Source organism: Crassostrea angulata, chromosome 5 (genome assembly GCF_025612915.1).
Source record: "Crassostrea angulata isolate pt1a10 chromosome 5, ASM2561291v2, whole genome shotgun sequence".
Classification (NCBI taxonomy): domain Eukaryota; kingdom Metazoa; phylum Mollusca; class Bivalvia; order Ostreida; family Ostreidae; genus Magallana; species Magallana angulata.
The window spans coordinates 47558217-47580763 of record NC_069115.1 but is presented as its reverse complement, the minus strand read 5'-3'; the positions used below and the strand labels follow the sequence as shown (position 1 = coordinate 47580763).

Below are 22547 nucleotides of genomic sequence, written 5' to 3'. Positions count from 1 at the left end.
TTTTTGTTAAAAATTGAATGAATAGTAAGTAGAAAATATGATTCCCAGTTGTGTAATCTGATTAATCTCAGCCAAAAATCAGGTCAGTTAACTGACATGAGAGCTCTCTGTTCATAATTCTAATTAATTCAAGAATGACATATATTACTGAAATGGCTTTCAAAAATCTTTGTAATGACAATTTGAATTTTTCAGGTAGAAAGTTAGTAATCCTAGGCATTTTAACATGATTGTGTGGTTTAATGGTAAAAAAAATTCTGATTGAAAGTCTCACAGCTCCTGTACCAAAATGAGCTTTTGTAACATGGGTATGATGCAAATGCATATGTTACTTTGTTGATAATTGTCATTGACACCATTTCAGCACCTGTTAGATTTAGTATTAATTGGTAAGTGTCGAGTTACAGGTGTCTCATGACCCTGACAGTTAACAGCGGAGATAATGGCAGTGATCTGCTTATGTCTTTATTGGGAGTAATATTTTGATAGAATATTTAGAACTGACCCCAGAGGTTGTTTTAGGTGTTAAATACGACCTATCTGTTAAATAGCATGTAGAAACATGAATGTCTGTACACAAAACAAGGATCTGCCAGGTATAATGCTCTTAGATTTAGACAAACAAATACACACTGGATTTACATGCCTTGGTATGTTTTTGTTTTATTAGCAGTTCAATGAATTTTTAAGCTGAACAAATCTATGCTACTTTTGTCTATAGCTAGAGGTCAATTTAAAAATAAAGATAATGATTCTAAAAAACATGTCAAGGAGTTAAAACCGAAAACATCAATATTATTGTGTTTGAGTGGTTTAAACCTGAAGTATGAAAAAAAGAAGCTTTTTACATCTATTTATCTTTCCCAATGAGGGATAAGCCTCAAATAATAACACTACATTCGTATTTTATCTTGACATCTTGATAACCAAAAGCAATTCCCCTCTCATTGATTTCTTAAACACTTTCTCCTATTGACAGCGTCTTGTATTATTTCTGCATTTGCTTGGGAAAATTGGTTTTTAACAATGAGATCAATTATGGAGACATGTTAACTGGAGGGGAGGACTTTGATATTTATGTTCTATATAATATATATACATGCATGAATGGCTTGGTCTGACCCGAGACAAAGGGTCCTTTAAATTTTTGTGTACTTGCCGTTCAGTCATTAGCTCTTTTGCAAATGGAGTGAAAGGTTTGTATAGCATTCAATGTCAAGATCTGATTGGATTTGTTAGCAGTAATGTGCACGTTCTGTAGCATATAAACCTCAGGGGAGAAATATCATTCTGACTTATGAAATTATAACTCTGATGATCAGGTATGTGATTAAACTGTTATTTTTTTATGAAATTTTTCAATTTGCATACAAGTATAGGGTCTTGGAGCCATATTTAACATTGGTAATTTTATAATAGTTGTATAATTTTGAGTATGTATGGAATGAAATGTGAAAGTAGACTGATTAATTTCGGCTGCAGTAAGTGTGTCACTCTTTATTGACTCTTTCTTAATTGTGACCATTGATATATGTGTGTGTGTTGGAGTATATATATTCAAGTGGAATTTAGTGTCCTATTTGTCACCTTTAATACCAGGTATTGAATTTGGCAGTAGGGTAGTTGGGTAGGCTGAGAGGAAAGATTATAGGGCTGTTATAACAGAATATCTCCACTTAACACGATCTTAAGATCAAGGGAAAGTCAAACGAAGGCGTTAACAATAACTTGGGAACAATGCGTATTGATAAAATATCCTGCGTCCTTTAATAATGGCCAATTGCAAGACTGGACACATGAAAATTTGGCTTTGTTATCTGGCCAGGCAGTATAGATTTCGGTTTATTCCAGGGTAAAAGTCAAGCTGATTTGCATGTAATTCACTAATCGCTGCTTTCTTCTGCAATAATCCCAGTGTAAAGACCACACTCATTATTCGATGAGGTCAGCTTACTTAATTTCTAAAAAAAAGTAGAAAATAAAACCCAGTGACCATGGACAGGTCTTTGTTTGACTTGAAATCATTGGTTTTTTTTAATCTGCAGGTTGTGTAATGTGAAGATTTCGGGGACTCGGACAATTTGTGTAGTGGTACTTTAGCCATGTCATGGACTGGTTCAGGGACCCCTATCCAAAGTAATGTACCAGGTGAGAATCTTTACCATTGTTTTATCTCCATGTTATAAACTGTATGGTCATTTGTACATGACATGCATGCAGTTACAGATTATTACATGTTTGAAAGATTTTTTTTATACTTTTAAATTTCTGTAGAAGTATATATTTTCGTTGGGTCAAAATTTTGTTGTTTTTAAACGAAACAAATTTTTGTTGGCATTTATAATTTCGTCACATTGTAATCTTTAAAATGTATCACATATCATGTCTGTATTCATTAATACTTATAAAAATAACAAAATTATATCCTCAACGACTATTACTGCTTTCACAGCATATGTATTTGCTGGAAATGGACCTCATGGTCAGAGCCTGTAATTACCACTTCTTTATCTTCATGTATTACACCGTATGGTCATTTATTCATTCATGACATCCTATCTTATCTATGTAATTACAGGTTATAACTTATTAAAAAAAAACACTATGCATTAGGATTTATGAAGTATGCATGATAAATTTGCAATGAATATAGATTAGTTCGGATGTAGTAATCATTTTTTAATCTGAAAAATGTGCCTTTGAAAACTTAATGTAAAGGTACATGTGTTATAGAAAATGAAAGTGACCTAGTTTTAAGTGGTTTGATTTTAAGATTTCAATAACTGAAATTTCTTTTTTGAATTCCTATGTTTATATACCTGGAACTGAATTCAAACATGTTCTGATGATAAGCTTGTGAAATCTCTAATGTATTCATGGAGAGATGGGCTTTAGATGCAGATTGAATTAAAAAAGTAAATACCTACATTAAAGCTCCTTTTATTGTTCATGACAATGTCGAGATAAATACAAGTGTCCTGAATATATTGAGGAGATACTATTCTAAGCATGTTTGCTGTCAAATACCGCACATTGTCACTGTCAATGTCTAACACACTCTCGTCTCTCTTGAGTCTACTGGAATGTTTGACAGAAAATCAAAAGAACATTTGGAACATAATTCCCCTATGTTTGTCTTTTTTCCTCGGGGCTTTCAATTTGATGGCAACTCCTGAATGTGGGCCATTCTTTCTACCCCCCTAGTGGTACCAGGGGCTATAGACGATTTTGTGATCAATTTTATCAATAATGAAGTTTAGAGTTTATTTACATAACCAAAATTTAAAATCAAAAAACCAAAAATACATGTACAAGAATGACCTCTATGTAGTCTGATTATTGGAAAATGAATTGAGATTTTAATGTTGAATGTATTTGATTATCATATTGTAGCAACAGCGAATCAATTTTATTGCGACTGAATATGACTAGGAGATCCTGTTATTTATTAACTTGGATGTAATTCTACTTTAATAGTATGCAATAATAGTATGCAAAGATGTAACTTAGTACTTAACTTTATCAGGAAAACTGATAACAGTGTATAGTTTCCTCAATAAATGCTCTTTCATCATCAGACGTACCACATACATGTAACTAGTCACATAAAAGTTAAACATATATGTTACATAAGAGGTTGAGAGATATCCTGCTTATACAGCCATTTTATGATGGGCATTAGGCCTTATTGAATTGACTTTTAATGAACTTTAGATTAATAAGAAATTTCAAAGTTACATTGGACAGAACATAGAAAAATCTGTCAAAGAGGTGCGTTGTTTATAGGGACATGTACGGTACTACAAACTATAGGTGCAGAATGTAGGTTAATCATGCAGCATTATCTTCATAAGGAGTGTGTATGTTGGGCCTTTGTACACAATATATTGAGATGATTTGCCATGTTCTGTATAGAAATGATGATGTTTATCTCCATAATGATAAGTAATGGCCATTTAATGTTTAAAATTCCACTTAATTGAGACCGTAGACCTGGGCCGTGGATTTATGCTGCAGTGTGTGTCTGTAATTAAGCTCTGTCGGTTCATTGCACATTGAGGCATTGAGCTCTGTTTAATTACAGGTAAGACAAGATTTGGGGAATCTACAACAGGTGCTTCTTACCTGCAGATCTATATCTTATTAAGTTTCCATGGAAACACTAAACATTCTAGACCTATAGTTTTGATATTTTGGGTTGACAGTTTTCCATAATCATATCTGCAGGTATATTGATTCAATGCAAGATGTTTTAATTGCATGCTGTTTCCTTATAAATTGAAAGAGTCTCAACTCATGTTATGTAGCTTATAAGCTGATTGAGATGTATTAAGATGTTTTGAATCTATTCTACATGTAGTATATAATGTAGGGGTTTAAACCAAATTATGACTATTTAGTCCTATAATAGTATTGAAATGTTTTTGATTGCAGCTAGTCATGTTAAAACTAGCAAAACTATCAACATGATATGTGTGCAAACCAACTTTATAATTTCAATCTGACACAGTGCTGAAACACTGTTGGAACATTGTGTTATCTTTAACAATGACTAATATAGAAATGTAAGTATCATGCTTGTCTAACATGAAATAGCTAACATCATTGCATGAAAAAAATATAAGATTTCTAATGCAAGTGCAAAATTTAAATCCAGTAACAATGAGATGTTTTAAGTACCTTAGGAGAAATGAAATCTATACTAAAAACACCTGAGATTCCACAAATCAATGATGCCTTTATTTTAAAGTAATAGACTATTTAAATATTCCTGTCCTTTGAAAAAAATTTTATATCTGAAAATACAAAGCATAGGTAGTTATGATATTGGAACAAGTTTTGAAACGAAAAATTTGACCTGACTGTGTGGCGGTGATGTAAGAATGGATATAATCAGGCGTTATTTCAGTGAGTGCTGAAGCTTGTGATTCTGTCAGCTCGGCCTGGGAATTAATGCACAATGACAGCTGCTCTGTAGTCTGTACATATGTTGATATATTTTTTTCTCCTATAATCATAGATGATTTCTTCTTGTTCTTCCAGATTATCAGAAGATGCTCCAGAGTAATCTTCTATCAACAGGTATGGAACGTTTTGTTTACATGTTCGTTCATCTTTTGAACAGCACATCATTTTATTGAATCGTTTTTGAGACCCATTGTTTTGTTTTTGTAAACAACGAACTAATTTTAACACACTCTGATGTAATTGGGACTGATTTGATTTGAAAGCTTAGTTGCAATGAGATTGAACCAAAAAAAATAAAACAATCCCTTTAACAATGTGGTGTGTTATTGTAAATGTGGTGTGTTAGTATATATAGAGAGCAAATTTTTCAAGGTTGTGTCAAGTTAAAAATTCCTAATGAGAGGCCTGGGGTTGGGACTGTTGACTATTCAGGTGATGAATTTGCCTCAGAGATATGTTTATCATACACATATTTATGGTCAATGTGTATATAAACAGGCTTAATTTAAACAATCTTTTGGACAACTTTCAAAGCCTTGCTTATCCAACCTCTAGAAATAAATAATTTGGTATGCTTTAGATGTCCTTTATGAATTGCTGAGTATGGGAAAATGTATAATAAGCAAAGACATTCAAAGAATGTAGACTACTGCAATATATGCTTAAATTTATCAAAAGTGAAATGGGAGTCATTTAACTGGTGAGATATGTTTATGCTACAAGCCAGAATTCTTCATATGACAATGAAGATGATACACATTAAGCCTTGTGTAAGTACATGATGGGTTTCATTTCTTTGGACACTATGTAAAAATGGATTTAACACTGTTTGATCTGTGTTTTGTAGGATGGAGCAGCAGAGGAAGTTCAGACAGATACAACAGTTACTCCCACTCCCAGAGTCCACTCTCCCCCACCCCCCAGGACGGCCTACCCAATGGTCTGCCTTACTCAGACACCACTCGCCGGCCTCACTACCAGTCATACCGACCATCCAATTATGGAATTTCTGAACCTTCATATTTAGATAAAGACTTCAAGGAATTGTCAGCGGAGGACACTTATACTTACCCAAAGTATGACAGTACAATTAGTAAAGACCCTCTAGAAAGGCCTCGCTATGACAGTAAGGGTTCACTAGACCGTCCTAGTAAATATGAACCATCAAATGATTTGTACCAAAGAAAATACTCCAGTTATTCTGCCTCTCGAGGGGACGATATCGACGGTCCGATCGAGGACACAAACTGGGCCTCGCCCCCAAAATCGACCCCCACCGATGTTCCCAGCTCTTTATATGCGCCCCCTGTGAGATCTCGGACATCTGTGACAGATGCACCTGATTTTATTAGGGAAAGAAAGTCTTCCACGTTATACGAAGACAAGTATTATTCGGACAATGACGCTGTGTCTGGTGGCTCCAAAACGCGGTCCAGGTATGGCAGTGATCTAAAGTACATGTCTGGTGACCTCAGACAATGGCAGAGGGGCCATCTGGATTCTTACGGTGAAACTAACTCGCCAAGCTCACAGGTAATTTTTTTTTTACCTGTCTTGATCATGATATAACATATTTCAGGAATCTTTGGAATGTTGGAGAATTTTGGCTTTATTTGCCTCCAAAAAATGAAATCTAAATTTTAGTAAAAAAAAAAAAAAAAAAAAAGGTTGCATTTTATTAGTAATATAAATACAGGTACTCTTAAAATACCAAGTGCAAACATGTTGACTATCATATCGCCACAATTACTTGTGATATTGTTATTGAATTCATAACGCAGTCTGGTAATTTGGATTATCATTTACCATTGTTGTGGTTATCATCAGTGCACCAGTTTGTATCAATAGGCACAATCTTAAAACATGTATCTTTAAAGCAATGCTTACCATCTTGGAAAAAAAAATCTTAACATATTCAAGGACAGCCTCGATGTTCTTTGATTTGTAGATTAAATGATTTTGTGTACACTTGGATATACCTTGTACATGAAAAACTGTACTTGTAGATCTGGCCAAGTATTTCTAGTACATATGTAAGTATAGTACATATGTAAGTATGGTACACTAGGTATTGTGTTTGGAATAATTTTTGTCACCAGACATTCTGTAGCTTGTGCATTTGTGAAACATCACAATGAACATAAAAACACTCCCAACATCATCATTCATTTATCATCATCATACCAACAGTTTGGCATTTAGATCACTAATCCATTTATTTGAATCTGTCAACCCAAGAGCAGATAACTAAACCACTTATTTGAATTTGTCAACCCAAGAGCCTCCGTCTTGCATTTCCATTCAAAGATTCAGCTCACTATTCTTTTCATGTTAATCAGTTACCCTGAGAGTGTCCAGTGCTTAATTACAATCAAAATCCAAGCTCACAATTTCATTCATCCGTAAAAATTCAGCTCACAATTCATTTCATGTAAATATGAGGGCATACAACTCACAACTTTATTTTAGCATCAACTTCATCAACCTCACAATTTCATTCATGAAAATAAGTAAAAGCATGGAGTATGTTGACCTCTAATTGACAGGGAGTTGTAACAAGTTTAACAAGTGAACTGATTGACTAGCCCAATATAACAGCTAGGTGTTTAGAGCATTCCTAGGGCGTGTTCAGCAGAGCGAGCACCCGATCTGTTGAATACACCTCTGGTTCTATTGCATGTAGAAAATAGCTGCATGCTGATGATTTAAAAATTAATTCTGTATCACAATAAGCATGAAAATTACAAATTTAAATTAAATAAGCATGATTAGTGATGTGAACAATAGCTTTAGTCGTTGAAATAGTGAAAGATAAATTGGATTAGAAGATAAATTGAATTAGAAGGAAATAAACTTTATGGAGACGAGGATCAAGAATGATTCTGTTAAGGGAGATAACTCTAATCTGATGACCAAGTTTTTCTTTACACCAGCACACATCATCATATTCCCCCTACCGGACCTATAGCACAGACTTTCGATACAGTGTAGGTATTGAATATAGATTAGTTAAGTAGTGGAATTTATCTTTTAACAAACTTGTAGGGAAATTTAATTGTTTTAATTAGATCAGCTTTCAATGTGAAATGCTATATTTTTGTTCAATTTTTAAAAATTTTATTTCTAGGCAATTTCTGATAAAGGGTGAACATTATTATTCACTATCAAAAATCAGAATTTGATTAATGTAGATAATTGGTGATTTAAAATGCTAAATAAGTAGATTTTTTGTTTCTTTTTATTTTGCATATCAGTGTGGTGATTTTTATTATCATGTTGTTAAACTTGTAGAACTGTGAAATGGTTATTATTTTTCATATGCTTGAATATTCTGCCCCCTACAGTTTAAAAAAATATCTGTTCAGTTGTAACCTGAGTTAATCTGTGTTTTGAATTGCATATACACCCCAAACATCAATATCAACACACTTGTCATGCCTCCTCACTTGGTGAAAAACTTACAAATGATTTTTCCTATATTTGATAAGAATTTAGGCACAGTGTTTACTTGATACATTAAAAGTACATTGTATATGGAAAATATGGAAAATGTTGACATTGTTCACTTTCTATCAACTATACAATGAAACTGTTGTCAATAAAGAAGACCAAATCTCTCACTTGCATCTCATACATTTCATTTCTCATATCTCTTAGTTACCGTGATAGAATGGGATCAGACATCAAACCCAGATGTAATTTAATTCTTTTGTCCTATTTTTACAGAGAACTCCAAAGGCTGCAGAAACAAATGGAGGCCTGGACTCTCTGTTGAAGCACATTGACGATAATCCCCGAAAATGGACGTCGGTCAGCAAGGCAGCCGATGACATTCACAAAGAAAAGGACTCCCTCATTGAAAAGTGAGTCTAAACATGCTAAACTCATGTTAAAGAATTGTGATGACAATAGATATTTTGATGTTTATATGAGTAAGAAATGAGATTTCATTATGAATACACTGACTAGTACATTAGATACTTATTTCATCCTAGAAGGAACTATGGTACATTGATATTTTGTTTATACTGTGCAATAGTTAGAATAGGATAATATTATTCTTACAAATTGATGATTAATGTTTATTGAATTGATTATAAATTAATGACTTGTGACCTTTTCTTTAGATTAAAGATGCAGGTCATGAGATTGGAGGAGGATAATAAACAATATGAGGGGAAACTGAAGAGAGCTGTATTAAATGGAGAGGGGGGAGATGGCGAGTCCTACAAACAAATACAGGTATAACATAGACAGGTATAAAATAGACAAATACAGGTACAAGATAGACAAATACAGGTATAAAGTAGACAGGTAAAATGACAGATACAAACTGATAAGATGTCAGACAGGTGGATGTAAAAGAACGCTACAGATGAATCATTCATTACATGTAACTAACAAATTTAATGCTAGTTGATAGGAACTTGGTAGATACAGAAAGTATATATAGTCACAAGTGAATAAGTTCTTGGTCAGACAAAAGTTAATAGGAAGTCAGCTTTGCAGATATCGGTAAAAACCAGTAGATAGACAGATATGGATAAACAAACAGGTAGACAGTTTCAGAAATGATACATTCTTAAGATACCAAATTATGTAATTTTACTAGTACATGTATGTATTTCTATATTGCTAGTAATTGGCTGGCTATCATTTTATAGGAGCTTGAGTTGAAGAATGCTCAACTTAAAGCAGAGAATGCAGAAATAAGAACCAAGAAAAATGCTGAGCTGGATGAGCTAGAGATGAAACTTGGGTAAGTTTGCGTTTGAAGCCTTGAATTTCACTGTGTTAGAATTAAGTGTATTTTTAGTAGTAGGCATTTAAATTATAATCAAATTTAGAATGAAGAAATCATGAAAGTTTCATGTGATGCCATGGAAGAATGATTAAACTTCGTCACTGCTTGTCTTGTAGTGTGAGTATGTTGTCTATCTCATTAATACTTTTAATATTTTCTCAGGGCCACAGAACAGGAGGTGGACCAGTTGAGAGCTGCCCTGAGGAAGAGAGGCTCAGGGCCTGAGTACTCGGACGCACAGGTAACACCAAATACCTATACCCACTGTTTTATCAGCAATAATATGATGAGGATTTGTAAATCTTTTTCCAAGCACTGTTCTATGAGATGGAAATGGAGTAAACATCTCTATAAATTTTCATTTTCTCTTCATGTTCTACAAGTTGTGAATTGATTATCCATTAAATCTGTACAGTTATACGAGTTAGGAATCGACCAATCATTTGCTTTTGTAAAGATATATGAGTTGGGAGTTAACCAATCAATTTTCCTGACATTTCTATTAGTTGAGGATTGATTATATGTTTTATGTGTACAGTTCTATGAGTTGGAGAGAGAGAAGGAGGACTGGAAGAGGAAGTACCTGGAGATGTTTGACAACCACGGACAGATGAAGGAGAAACTGGACGAGTTACAGAGCTACCTGTCCGCCCTACCCACAGTGGAGGAGAGCCTCAAAAACGTCCAGGAAATATCCTTTATGTAATGTGAATGACATATGACTGATCAGCATTAATTTACGAAGTTTTTTAGAGAAAAAGAGAAGATTTAATGGAAGTTTGACTTATTAGACATATTATATTTGTCATCATTCGCAAAGTTTACCTATTTTCAATGCCAAATTTTTTTTGTACCAAAATTATTTTGTGTTGATTCATGGAGCATATGGCAAGGTATTTTGATTTTTCCTTAACCAAAGCCACCTTCATAGTTTGCATGAGAAAACTCAGTTCCAGGAGAGCCGCATTGAAGAACTTCAGCAACGACTGTACCAGGGCAAGAAAGCCCTGACTTCTCGGGAAGTCCAGATACAGGAACTAGAACACAAGGTGGGGACACTTAGAAGGTGTAGTTTGTTTGATTTTTATGCACTTTATATCAGATTTGTAAAAGTACTTTTAGTGAATTTATAAGAATTTGTTATACTTTTGGACAAAATCAGACAATATTAACTTTACATTCCTGGTTTATCAAGAATTAAAACAGTGTTCCATAACTTTGGTAGCTGACTTATGAGATTTTAAAAAAAAAAAAATTACAGGAGAAGAGGTTAGCCGGTCAGGTTGCTGTGGTAACAGAGGAGATAGACAGGATCAAGTCTGAGGGTGAGGGAGCAGAACTCCAGAAATGTGAGGACCAGTTACAGAGAGTCAAACTCGAGAATGAGCGCCTAGCTGTCGACCTTGACAAGGCCAAAAAGGTACACCCAGAGTTCTGCAATTCTTCAATGGATTGTAATTTGTGAAAAGAGTTTATTAGTTAAATAAATACCTGTTTGCATGACTGATTTTTATAAGGTTAGTCTATATGGAGAATAAACCAATGTGAGTTCCCAATGCATTTGTAATAATTCATCCATTTTGTGTTTTATAGCTTTTGGAAACTAGCTACAGGAAGTTGAGACATTCAGAGGTCAAGAGTCAGAACGAGATGAAACAGCTACAGGAGAGACTGACCCACGAAGAGGAGTCAGTGGAGGCCCTCCGAGGGGACTGTCGGATGAAGGAGGAGACCATGAAAAAATTAAAACGCTCAATGAAAGAGGTCAGGGAAAGTCTTTAAAGATACTTAAAATAGGTTTTTTAAAAATATTATTGCTATTTTATTTTCAGTTCACACTGGCTGTTTTTTTTGGTTGCCAATTTTTATTATTTTGATTCCAAAAGAAAAATTGAAAAATTGTTTCTTAACACATGACCTATAATTAAAAAAAAAAAAAAGACAATAATAAACATATTTTTTTTGGTGGAGTTGAAACTTCAAAAATTGGCAAGAAAAATTTATTATTATTTTTTTATATTATTTATTAATTACTTTGAATAAAAAAATATGTAATTTTGGTTTTGTTTGATCTTAGTTAAATAATTCTTTTATAATTATGTAGATAGCAACAAAATCAAATCATATTAAAGCTGAACATCGCTCGTAAATAGGCATTGTCCGCCATATTTCTCTATCATCACTTCTGTCCCTACAACCCCTATACCTCTAAACAGTTCAAAGTACTTTGCTGTAGAGGTCTCACCTGTGTGAACGTACATCTTGCCTCGCCATGTTACTCGGTTGCGATGAAATTATCAAATTGTACACACTTTTTTTCAAGCCAGAAGAATACAAACATCAAATAAATTGGTCAGTGCATAATTTACCAACAGAATATGCATATAAAATAAGAAATAAATGCATAAAATCCAAAGACCCTGAGAGGAATACTACCCATCGGCCACGAGTTAAAGGTGTGCAATCGAGTTTAACGAAAATGAAGGGTTTATATACCAGGTACCTGTATGACGGTGCTTATTTACAAGTGGTGTTTAGCTTTAATGTTAATATCAGATATAAATTTAGTTCTGTTTGAGAAGAGAGTTAACTATGATTTCTTGTATAATTAGATGGGGAGTAAAAATCAGGACTTGATGGAGCAGATTCTGATCATAAGAGAGCAGCTTAAAACATTGGAGGAACAAATGGCGGACGAGAACCAGAAGATTCAGAGACAGTTCACACAGGAGCTCAGCATGTGTTACCATGAGTTACAGTCCCTGGTCCAAGTGTGTGTTCAACGGGCGGAGGGCAACGACCCCAATATGTCACTGCTCCTTGGGGTCAGAGGTGAGTGGTCATTGGCCTTAATTTAAACTTTTTAGTAGTAAACACAAGCTTAAGTGGACAGAGAAATTGACTAATTAAAAAAAAAATTCAGTTTTTTGTATCAATAAAAAAGTGTATATGAAACAAGTTTTTGGCATTTTGATTGATTTAGTAACATAAAACTAGTTTCTGCTCAGATGAAAACATCTTTGACTGTAAAGAAATTTTGTAGTTTAATATGATATTAACTTTAGTTTTGTTTATGTAGTAATTTTTGTATTTAATTAAATTTCAGCTCCATCTGAGTTAGAGTCAGGCCAAGCAAACAAAGACCAGGAGGCCCATACACTGAAACAGTGGCTAGGGAAAGTGAAGGAACTGAGGGCAGAGATTGAGGGCCTACGGGGCCTAATCTGTAACAAGTACGCAGAGGACCTCGGGGATAACATGAACTGTGTTACCCAGTGAAATCCTCGAGATTTCCGGGAAATTCCTTTTGTGAGGGACCTTGGGAATAACATGAAATGTGTCACCAAACAAAGTCCATGGAACTCCTTGTAAACAGCTTGTCTGTGAGAACCTCAGAGATAGCATGAACAGTGTCACCCAATGAAATCCATGGAATTCCTGAGAAACACCTTGTCAAAAAGGAATCTCGGGATAACGTAATATTTACCCAAAGAAATCCATAGAATACCTGGGAAATACCTAGTTTAACATGAACTGTGTCAGCCAATGAAATCCATCATTTAGATTTCCAAGGATACACCATACCTTGGAGGATCTTGCTGAATATGTTAAATTTAAGGCTACTGATAAGGCTGAACACATTTTTATGTTCTGGAAATATCTGGTAGGTTTCTTTTAATGTTCATGAAATCTGAATGCCAGAGAATTGCCTTTGAATGGAAATACAAAAAAAGATGATTAACTTCTTTTATGATAAAAGTACTGTAATATGTTTCGCGGGTGAGTTTAAGGATTAAGTTAGTGTGAACATATCTGTACTATGTACATAAAAAAACCATGTTCATATTTCAACAAGGTTGAGATCATGGGTGCAGTTATGCCCCTTTAATCTCCAGTTTGCTAGTCTGTAAATCTGTCTCGCAAATTTTTTGTAAATGTTTTTTTGTTAAGTTATGCTGAATTTGGCTCCATTCACATTGCCAGTTTCTTCAAAATGTTCAAAATAAAAGGGTATTGGTTGGTTATACATTTTTGAGATTGTGTATTTAACAGTGATATTGAAGGTTTTCATTTGTGCATAGTTAAAAAAAAATATATCTTTTGCATATAGGTAATGTGTATTGCATCACGTTTGAGTTTATTCTGATTGTAATATAACCATTTTTATGAAAAGAAAGGCAGCATGAATATCATATTCATATCAAACTTCTAAGTAACATAACTAATTTAACTAAATTGAATTTTTTTTGAAAATTCAGTCTCTAGGAAATAAACACCACAAAAAAGTACTGTCATAGATTATGAAATTTTAAACTTATGAAACAAAAATTATTTCAGTGTAAGATGGTTTTGCAAATATGATTAAGAAAAAAAACAAATTAGTAAATTTTTATTTTTGAAGAAAAGTTGTCATGAATGTGTGATATTTGTCCAAAAAGGCCTTCACTTGAATTATATGATTTTATTTGATGAAATTGAGTTATCAATACATGTAATAGCTATGAACTTTCTGATGGTATGTGGATACAATCATATCATTCTGTATTGCCAAATCCCACGAGATTTACACACAGGTGCCATAAACTTGTAGATCACTTAATAGAGAAACATGAATCTGTCATGAAAGAGAGTTTTGTCAGAGGGTTTGATTGTTGTGTGAATGTTGATAGAAAATTAAGCATACATTGTGATTAAATGGTTGTACTGAGAGAATTTTAAAATCAAAATGTGCATGTGTATGTTTGGTAAGAATTATTTGTTGTAAGTTGTATGTCATGAATTCTCAGTTTTTATTTCAACTTTTTATTATTAACTTAAACTATTGTTGATTATATGTACTGTTGATAGGTAACGAAATGCTACGATTTTATATCTTTGTTGATAGATTTGAAGCTGAGTAAAGTATTTCATAGCTGATCTTCATGAAGCAGATCTTGAGGGAATGGGGGGGGGGGGGGGGTAGAGACCAGGAAAATTCAAATTTCTTAATTTACATAGTAAAAGTACTGAAAATAGGCCTCGGGGCCCCCTTTGCAAACTCGAATATCCCTCAGACCATGCCTTGGATTCCCTGGCAAACTGAAATATCTCTCAGAACCACCCCACCCCTGGATATTAAATCTGGATCCGCACATGATCTTGCTTTATTGTACATATACATTCCAAACAGTAAGATTATTTTTGTCAATAGGTGTTATTGTATTACTATCATATTTAATACAGAGAGTGTTGTTCTGCTGTGTATATATTAGAGAGCTAACATATCACAATGCCAAAAGGACTGTTATAAAGTATTTTGTTTTCATTTGAACATGACACTGGGGTCTGATCATTATCATACAATATTTTTTTTTCTTTTTTTTTTAAACCAAAATTTGATATGTTTCATAAACTATATTTGATAAAAGATTTGTTTCTCATAGTGATTAAAAAACACGTAGAATTAAATTTCATCCAAATGTAATGTGCAATGAAAACTCAGGGAGATGTAAATACTGTATAGGATTTGTGTCTTTGATTGTGTTCAATGTTAAATGTGTGAATCTCGTAAATCAAACTGCTGTCTTACATGTGAATGCTACATCAGCATAGTGAAGAACTTTCATTTACAGGGATCTGTATGTAGTGCTATGGATAGTTATTATTTTTTTAATTTAAAATATGTAATTGGCGAGTGATTTGCAGAAATAAAACAAAAAGATGGCATTGCATTTACAAGTACTCATTTTTGGATCATTTGATGGGTGAAAGAAGTCATAAAACAATATTTAATACTGAAATATCAAATCGCATGTTTTTAATATCTATCTCATTGTAGGTTTGATATCAAGTTAGTATGACCTCAGGAATATATGACAGATTTTGATGCCTAAAAAGTTATTGCACATGTATATCATTTAATTCGATACAAATTATGATTAAATGTCATTGAACAGATCATAATTTCTTCGAAAAAGTGTTCTTATTGAGTTTCAGTATTAAAGGATATGAAATGCAAGTCACTGCCAAAGACGAGAGAACTTCAGAGAGAACTTCTGAAATTGATGATACATGTTGTATGCTTAGAATTTTGTGTTTGAAGTTCATTTAATGCTGAGAGAAATAAAATCATAAAACCGTTTTCTACTTTCGTAAGATTGTTTCTTGGAATAAGGCCTCCCTCGGGAGAACTATGTAATACTTGAAACAAGTACACTCATAGATACTCGTCTAGTAATGCTATTAACCGCAATAGTAGCGGTCACATTGGAGACCACTACATTGATAATTTATTGTGGCTCGGGTACACAGTTTACATTCATACTATATTTTAAATCTACTGCAGCCCATTTGAAAATGCTTTAAAATTGGGGTACAATTTTCTCATTCTGCTGTCCCTGTTTGTGAATTTTATCGAATTGTATTAATTTTGTATATGAAAGAATGAAGTGTATATTACTGCATGCGCTCAGATATTATTTTCAAAAAAAAAGTAGGAAAATTTTAGCTGCCCCCTCCATTGTAAATGATTGTTTTATATGGCGGGATCTTGCTTTTACCTTTCTGATATAGAATCGATATACGTGTTTGACGCGTCTGTGACATTATCTCTCAATGTTATCTCACAAGTTTTATTAGTTGCATTTTGTCATTTTATTGCTAATGCAGACGAGAGTCAACACGATCTATTCAATTGTTTGGTACTACTATGCATTTCGTCTGTTTTTTCTGGAGACCTTGCAGTCTTTAACCTTTATTTATATAATTACAAAGAGCCACAAAACAACGATTTTTGCTACCAAAAGGTCTTAAAATCTCCGATGATGCTGCATTCCTACAATGTTGAAACTATTCGAACTGTCGACACCATTTAGGTGTCATTTTAAATCTGTCTTGTTCGAAAAGTATCAGAACTATGATGAAATATACTGACAATAGTTAATTGCCAGATACTAGAATCATCCTTACTTAATGGACGATTGGATACTTAAGAAGGCTCTATATAGTTTTTATTTACTGTTTTTCCCGTTTAAATTAATTTTTACATCCAACAATTCCTTCTGAAATTCATACCCTTTAGTTTTTTTTTTAAAATATGCCTATAGATAACAGAAATCAGGTCTGGATGCATGTTCAAATAGGTTCGTCTGAATTTTTAAAGTAAAGAAGAATTTTGTCTCAATATTACCTTTGAAACAATATACCTTATCGTAAAATATGATCGGTAAAACGGTGGATGGCATTTTAGCAGGAGGATACAAGATAGCTTATCTATCAACTATCAATGTAACTAATATAAGTTTGCGGATTACTGTGGACAAACGATGGATCTGGATATTCCAGAAATTTCCATTGCTTGGCGTTTGCAATTCAATCGAAGTTGTAGTTACACAGCATTCCACAGTCCAGCTAATATTATATTCGACAGAGCACTACAGTGAAAAGATGAAAAGGAAAGCAATTTATCATTTATATAAATATATAGAAAGAAATTATGAAACTTTTAAATTTTTCTCGGGCAAAGAATGTAATTGTTTATTTTAAAGATGAATGATGAAATGTTTACATGAAATTCAGACATGCCGCTGTATTAATCAAACTAGCTAGCAATATACTTGCTCTTACGAGCGATGTGACCTATTGGACTGCTGGGTCTGTTACTGATGTGCGCATGATGCTGTGATATTTCAAATTGTTTAACATGCTTTAGGCAAATCATTTTAAGGAACGCTTTATTTGTTATTTTCTGTAAAAATTTAAGGACTCGGCTTAAGTTCTCCTTATTCATCTATGCAGCTATTTTTTTTCTTATTTGTTTACACCGCTTAACTCACTTTTCTATATAGACCATAATTCATCTGTACTTTTACTTGTATACATAGAAGCATGATTTTGTTTGCGTCCCGTTATTCATTCCTTTTATTTAGACTTAACCATTCTAAAACCATTTGGGGTTGATTTTGTTTATTGTGTCAACCAAGGTATATTAGAGGCGTTGTTTGCAATTATTAAATGTAAGTTGTTGTGCTAATTACAAATGTATTTTAAATAAAATTTTTTACAAATAATGTGAAATAGAAAAATGAAAGGAGAATGAACACGTCGAGTTTATTCAGTAATTATTTTATTACGTGGAATCTCCAAGGGATTGGATAGACATAGCCATTTGTAGACTATATTGATCGTTGAGAAGAAGATTTCTATATAAAATATAAATATGACTGAACACATTCAAATTTTAAAGTAAAATTATTTGGAATTTTTTCACTAAATGACATTTCTGGCTAAAAATATCATATCTAAATATTTAAAGTACTGATGGATGATTTGCTGACCATTCTGTCTCAATTAGGCTGATATACCAAAATTAAAATTATTGTAAAATCTTAGTTGTTTGATTATTCAACGTTTTATACACAGTGTATGTGCCCAGAGTGTGCAATTATATCGTTATACTATAAATAAAACAGCAGAAACTAAAATTCATCTTTACTGGAGCATTAATTGCTAAAGGTCTGCCGTCTATGTTACTAAATTAAATAGCAAAAGCTTCTACTTTGAAGCTGTTCTTTTTTGTGCTTTTTAAAGTAACATTGGCGATTTTTCTGCATACAGACAGGACTTAGGTTTTAGAAAAAGTCCAATTGACTAAACTATAGAGAGGAAATATTAGAGAAAATGATATGTATTTATGTACATTCACTGCATACAGAGAATAGGTGTAAAATATAATGTCATTCAAATGTTCAAGACTCATTTTGTATATAATGCAAGGAATACTCCCAGAAATAATTTACAAAATCATTAACTGTCCTTTTAATAATCGATTTCGTACCATATAATATTTTCCCTGGCCGAGCGTCTGGTTGAATGATACTAGATTTTTCCCGGAAAATTATACTCTCTACTTTCTGTTTTGTTTTCGACTTCCCGTTGCACAATGGCAATAGTGAAATTATCACCATCAGAAATATTCTTCAGTCAAGATTCGATATCAAATTGTTTTGGAAGCTATACACCGCATCGTAATAAAACTATTGGTGAAACTCTGGACGACATAATTTCGGGAAAGAGCACTCTCACAGCTCTTCCAACTATAAATGTGATAAAGAAAGGAAATAAATGGGTAACAGCAGATAATCGAAGATTGTGGGTTTTCAAAAAGCTCCAAAAGCTTGGAAAATGTCATACGATTGATGCTGTAGTAACTTACTTCATTAAACCAACAAAATGTTATATTCTTTCAAGCACCAGAGTGAGAGGAAATGAAGGAGGAACTCTGTGGAGATCGCTAGAATCTAAACAATCTAATCCTTATTATGGGACACCAGTCAACCCTTTTTTTTCTCTCAGAGAAGCATCACTAGATTCGATGTCACTCAGTGATCGTACTGAACATTCATCTGAGGAGTCGTCCCAGATGTGTTCTGTCTCTGACAGTACATTTCCTGGTTACCGCGGTGTTGCCAGAAGGCCTGGATATGCAGGTTTAACTTCGATTTCGTCTATTACAGATCAAACTACCAAGAATGACTATAAACGTGAATTTAGACCAACTAGTGTTTGCCAAACGTCACGTGAAACATATGAATCAGAAGCCAAATTAGCTAAAATCTGTTCAAGTAAGGTTGCATGGTCAGAAGAGAAAAAAGTAGTTCGACAACCTAATCCTTATTATAGGACACCAGTCAACCCTTTTATTTCTCTCAGAGAAGCATCACTAGATTCGATGTCACTCAGTGATCGTACTGAACATTCATCTGAGGCATCGTCCCAGATGTGTTTTGTCTCTGACAGTACATTTCCTGGTTACCGCGGTGTTGCCAGAAGGACTGGATATTCAGGTTTAACTTCGATTTCGTCTATTACAGATCAAACTACCAAGAATGACTCTAAACGTGAATATAGACCAACTAGTGTTTGTCAAACGTCACGTGAAGCATATGAATCAGAAGCCGAATTAACTAAAACATGTTCAAGTAAGGTTGCATGGTCAGAAGAGAAAAAAGTAGTTCGACAACCTTACACCCAAGAATTAGTAAAAACTGTTAACTTAAACCCATTAGATGTGGGATTTGCTGGTGGTTCAGGATATTTCGTATCTTTTGATGGAAATTTTGATGGAAACTTAATGGGCGAGTGTTTAGACAAAAATTTACAAATGTTGCCACAAAAGATGATTACTTTTAAACTAAAAGTCTTTATATATAGAGGAAAATACTATTCGGAGGAACGTTTGAATTTATGGATGATACAGTCTTTGAACAGATTTTCTGATAAAATTACAATAGCAGGAGACGTCGTTCCTGCACCAGCCGATATTTTAACAATGCAACTTCGAAATTGTGTAATATCAGTCGACAGAGTTGGTGGGGAAAAGTGGAAACAACTCACTATGCTACACGGTCTTCCAACAAAGAAGAGAAAACTCTTAAATCCCGCAGATATCCTGTATTCAACAAAAACAATTCTGGATACATACAACGGACATTCCATAGTCAAGGAACTAATTAAGGTTTATTCTTCCGAAACAACAATTCACGAAATCAGTGTGATTGAACACAATTGTAAATATTATGCATTGGAAAACCAAAAACTATGGATCTTGAAAAACGCAGAAGTTGCAAGGGGACCATTGAGAGTTATTGGAAACGTAAAGATCAGTATGGATTATATCATGTTTCACAGCTTTACCTCTGATAACATCAGGGATGTGGATATCAAGATGGACATAACGAGACATACAATGGAAGAAAGGTTTATGCTGGAATACATCCGACGGGTGAAAACATCCTAATACTATGATGAACAATTTTATATTGTAAAAACATATACTGTCATTAAATATGATAGTATGTCATAACAATTAGTCAAACATTAGAAGTTATATTAGCAAAAAAGAACTTTTTTAGCATCTACTGATTGAATGATATAACAGTTATACTTTATAACAAAAACAAAAAAGCAGCTTGAAAATGAATTTTTCTGAAAAATAATCACGTTTGAAGGTATTAACAGAATCATTAGTAAAACTGATAATATCAAATTATAAAATAACGGTATCTATATTTTTTGGCATTTGAAAATCACATGTATTGTATCATTTTCTATTCATTGCTTTAATTACATAATCTTAGAATAATTATGCGTGCATTGGGTCGATCGAGTGTGAAAATGCCAGATATTTTAAATAATCGTATGTGCTGAAAACACCCAGAGATCCATTTTGATATCACGGGCTTAACATAAACTAATAAGTTATGTTTTGATATCGATGATGCAGTCTTATGATTACTACAGTACTAAAAGAACTGTTTATCACGTTTTAGTAGATAAATGTTTGATCTAATTATAGCCAACGCGCGTTATTCAATTTGTCTGCTCATCTAATGGCAGTTATTGATTTGACGACCCTAAAAACTAAATCATTTAATGCATATATTTACATTCCTTTACTGATGAAATCAATTATTTACCTAATCAGTCCAAATAACTGCATAGGCGTCGGATCCGGGGGGGGGGGGGGGGGGGGGGCTAAGCGCCCCCTCTCTTTTTGCTGAAAAATCTGCGACGTATATAAATTCTTCTCATATATATATATATATATATATATATATATATATATATATATATATATATATATATATATGTTACAATAAATTCAATAAAATAATTAAAGAAAATTCATGCATTCATCGAATTAAGGTAGTACGAAACATCTCTCAAATTATTTCTTTGAAATATTTTCTCAAATACACAAAATAATGACTTAATATTATGTAAGAAATAATTTCAGTCCATTATTTTAAGAAAAAAATATAAATCATACCCATTAATTAATCAAGGCCCAAAAAATTTGAGATACAACGTATTTCGATAATTTTGAAACATACATTTGGATGGTGTTCATATGATTTTTGTGCAATTTAGCCTTATATCATTTAAAAATGCGTAATTTGTGTTCTTTTTAAAGTAAAGACCTCAAATTTAAAAACAACCACCATCAGTGCTTAGGCTTTATGTCAAACAAATTTCAAGGTCATATCAACAGGTCAAAGGTCAAATATGATGACGTCATCTAAGATTTTTATCAATTTATACCTCCGACAAACATACTTAAACCTTAATTAATCTAAAACCAATGGTTAAATTTTCTTTATTTTGATATATTTTAATTACAGGGTCATGACAATCATACTGTTTAATTTTATTCAAAGAAAGTGAGCGCACAAGATTGTAAGTTTGCAGGAATCCTCGACACGAATCAATTGGGATTTAAATGTCTATAACCTCGAAAGGCTATGTACAGGTTTCAACAAAAATATATTATGTTGAGAGTCGAAGTACATGGCTATTCCGGTTATTAAAAAACTCACAAAGCTTTCAAAAAATGGCAATGAGAGGTAAAGCGATAACTAGTTGGAAATGTTAATGTAAACATATTTTAATGAAGTTATATTGTGTACCCGGTATATCCTAAAAACTAGTAATAAAAAAAGAATTTTTTTATAGTGTTCATACAGCAGATCTAGAAATCAATAAAAACAAATTAAAATATTCCGGTATATTATAATTCAACATCATGTTATAATAACAAACATTTAAAACAAAAAAGTTTAATATTTTTTAAAAAGACGACCAGTTGGATTTGAACCCAAAACACTGAATGTATGTATTCACTAAATCCAGGACGAAACCACTGCGCCACGGAGACTTGTCAATATATGTTCTATAAAGTACTGTTTGAAACAACATTGTCATATCAATGGACTTTGTTTTTTATCCTTCAAAAAAT

The 22547-nt window shown here is 33.1% G+C and overlaps 2 protein-coding genes across 4 annotated transcripts; both read left to right on the top strand.

Annotated features, from left to right (window-relative positions):
- The first annotated feature begins 330 nt into the window (after positions 1 to 330).
- LOC128183526 (centrosomal protein of 85 kDa-like) lies at positions 331 to 14706 on the top strand. 3 transcript variants are annotated; one of them, XM_052852566.1, is made up of 16 exons: positions 331 to 650; positions 2046 to 2148; positions 5044 to 5082; positions 5816 to 6501; positions 6975 to 7001; positions 7902 to 7955; positions 8695 to 8831; positions 9096 to 9210; positions 9633 to 9727; positions 9935 to 10013; positions 10311 to 10463; positions 10696 to 10821; positions 11034 to 11192; positions 11366 to 11536; positions 12385 to 12604; positions 12879 to 14706. In XM_052852566.1, the coding sequence occupies exons 2-16, from the start codon at positions 2103 to 2105 to the stop codon at positions 13049 to 13051; spliced, it is 2280 nt and encodes a 759-aa protein (XP_052708526.1). In that variant the 5' UTR covers positions 331 to 650; positions 2046 to 2102; the 3' UTR covers positions 13052 to 14706. The 3 variants fall into 3 exon arrangements, with proteins under 3 accessions (XP_052708526.1, XP_052708527.1, XP_052708525.1); XM_052852567.1 differs by lacking the exon at positions 331 to 650 and adding an exon at positions 664 to 1196; XM_052852565.1 differs by lacking the exon at positions 331 to 650 and adding an exon at positions 664 to 1322.
- A 3917-nt stretch (positions 14707 to 18623) lies between these two features.
- On the top strand, positions 18624 to 21250 carry LOC128184581 (uncharacterized). Its single transcript, XM_052854120.1, has one exon. It carries the CDS (start codon positions 18693 to 18695, stop codon positions 20547 to 20549), a length of 1857 nt encoding a protein of 618 aa, XP_052710080.1. The 5' UTR covers positions 18624 to 18692; the 3' UTR covers positions 20550 to 21250.
- Positions 21251 to 22547: the final 1297 nt, after the last annotated feature.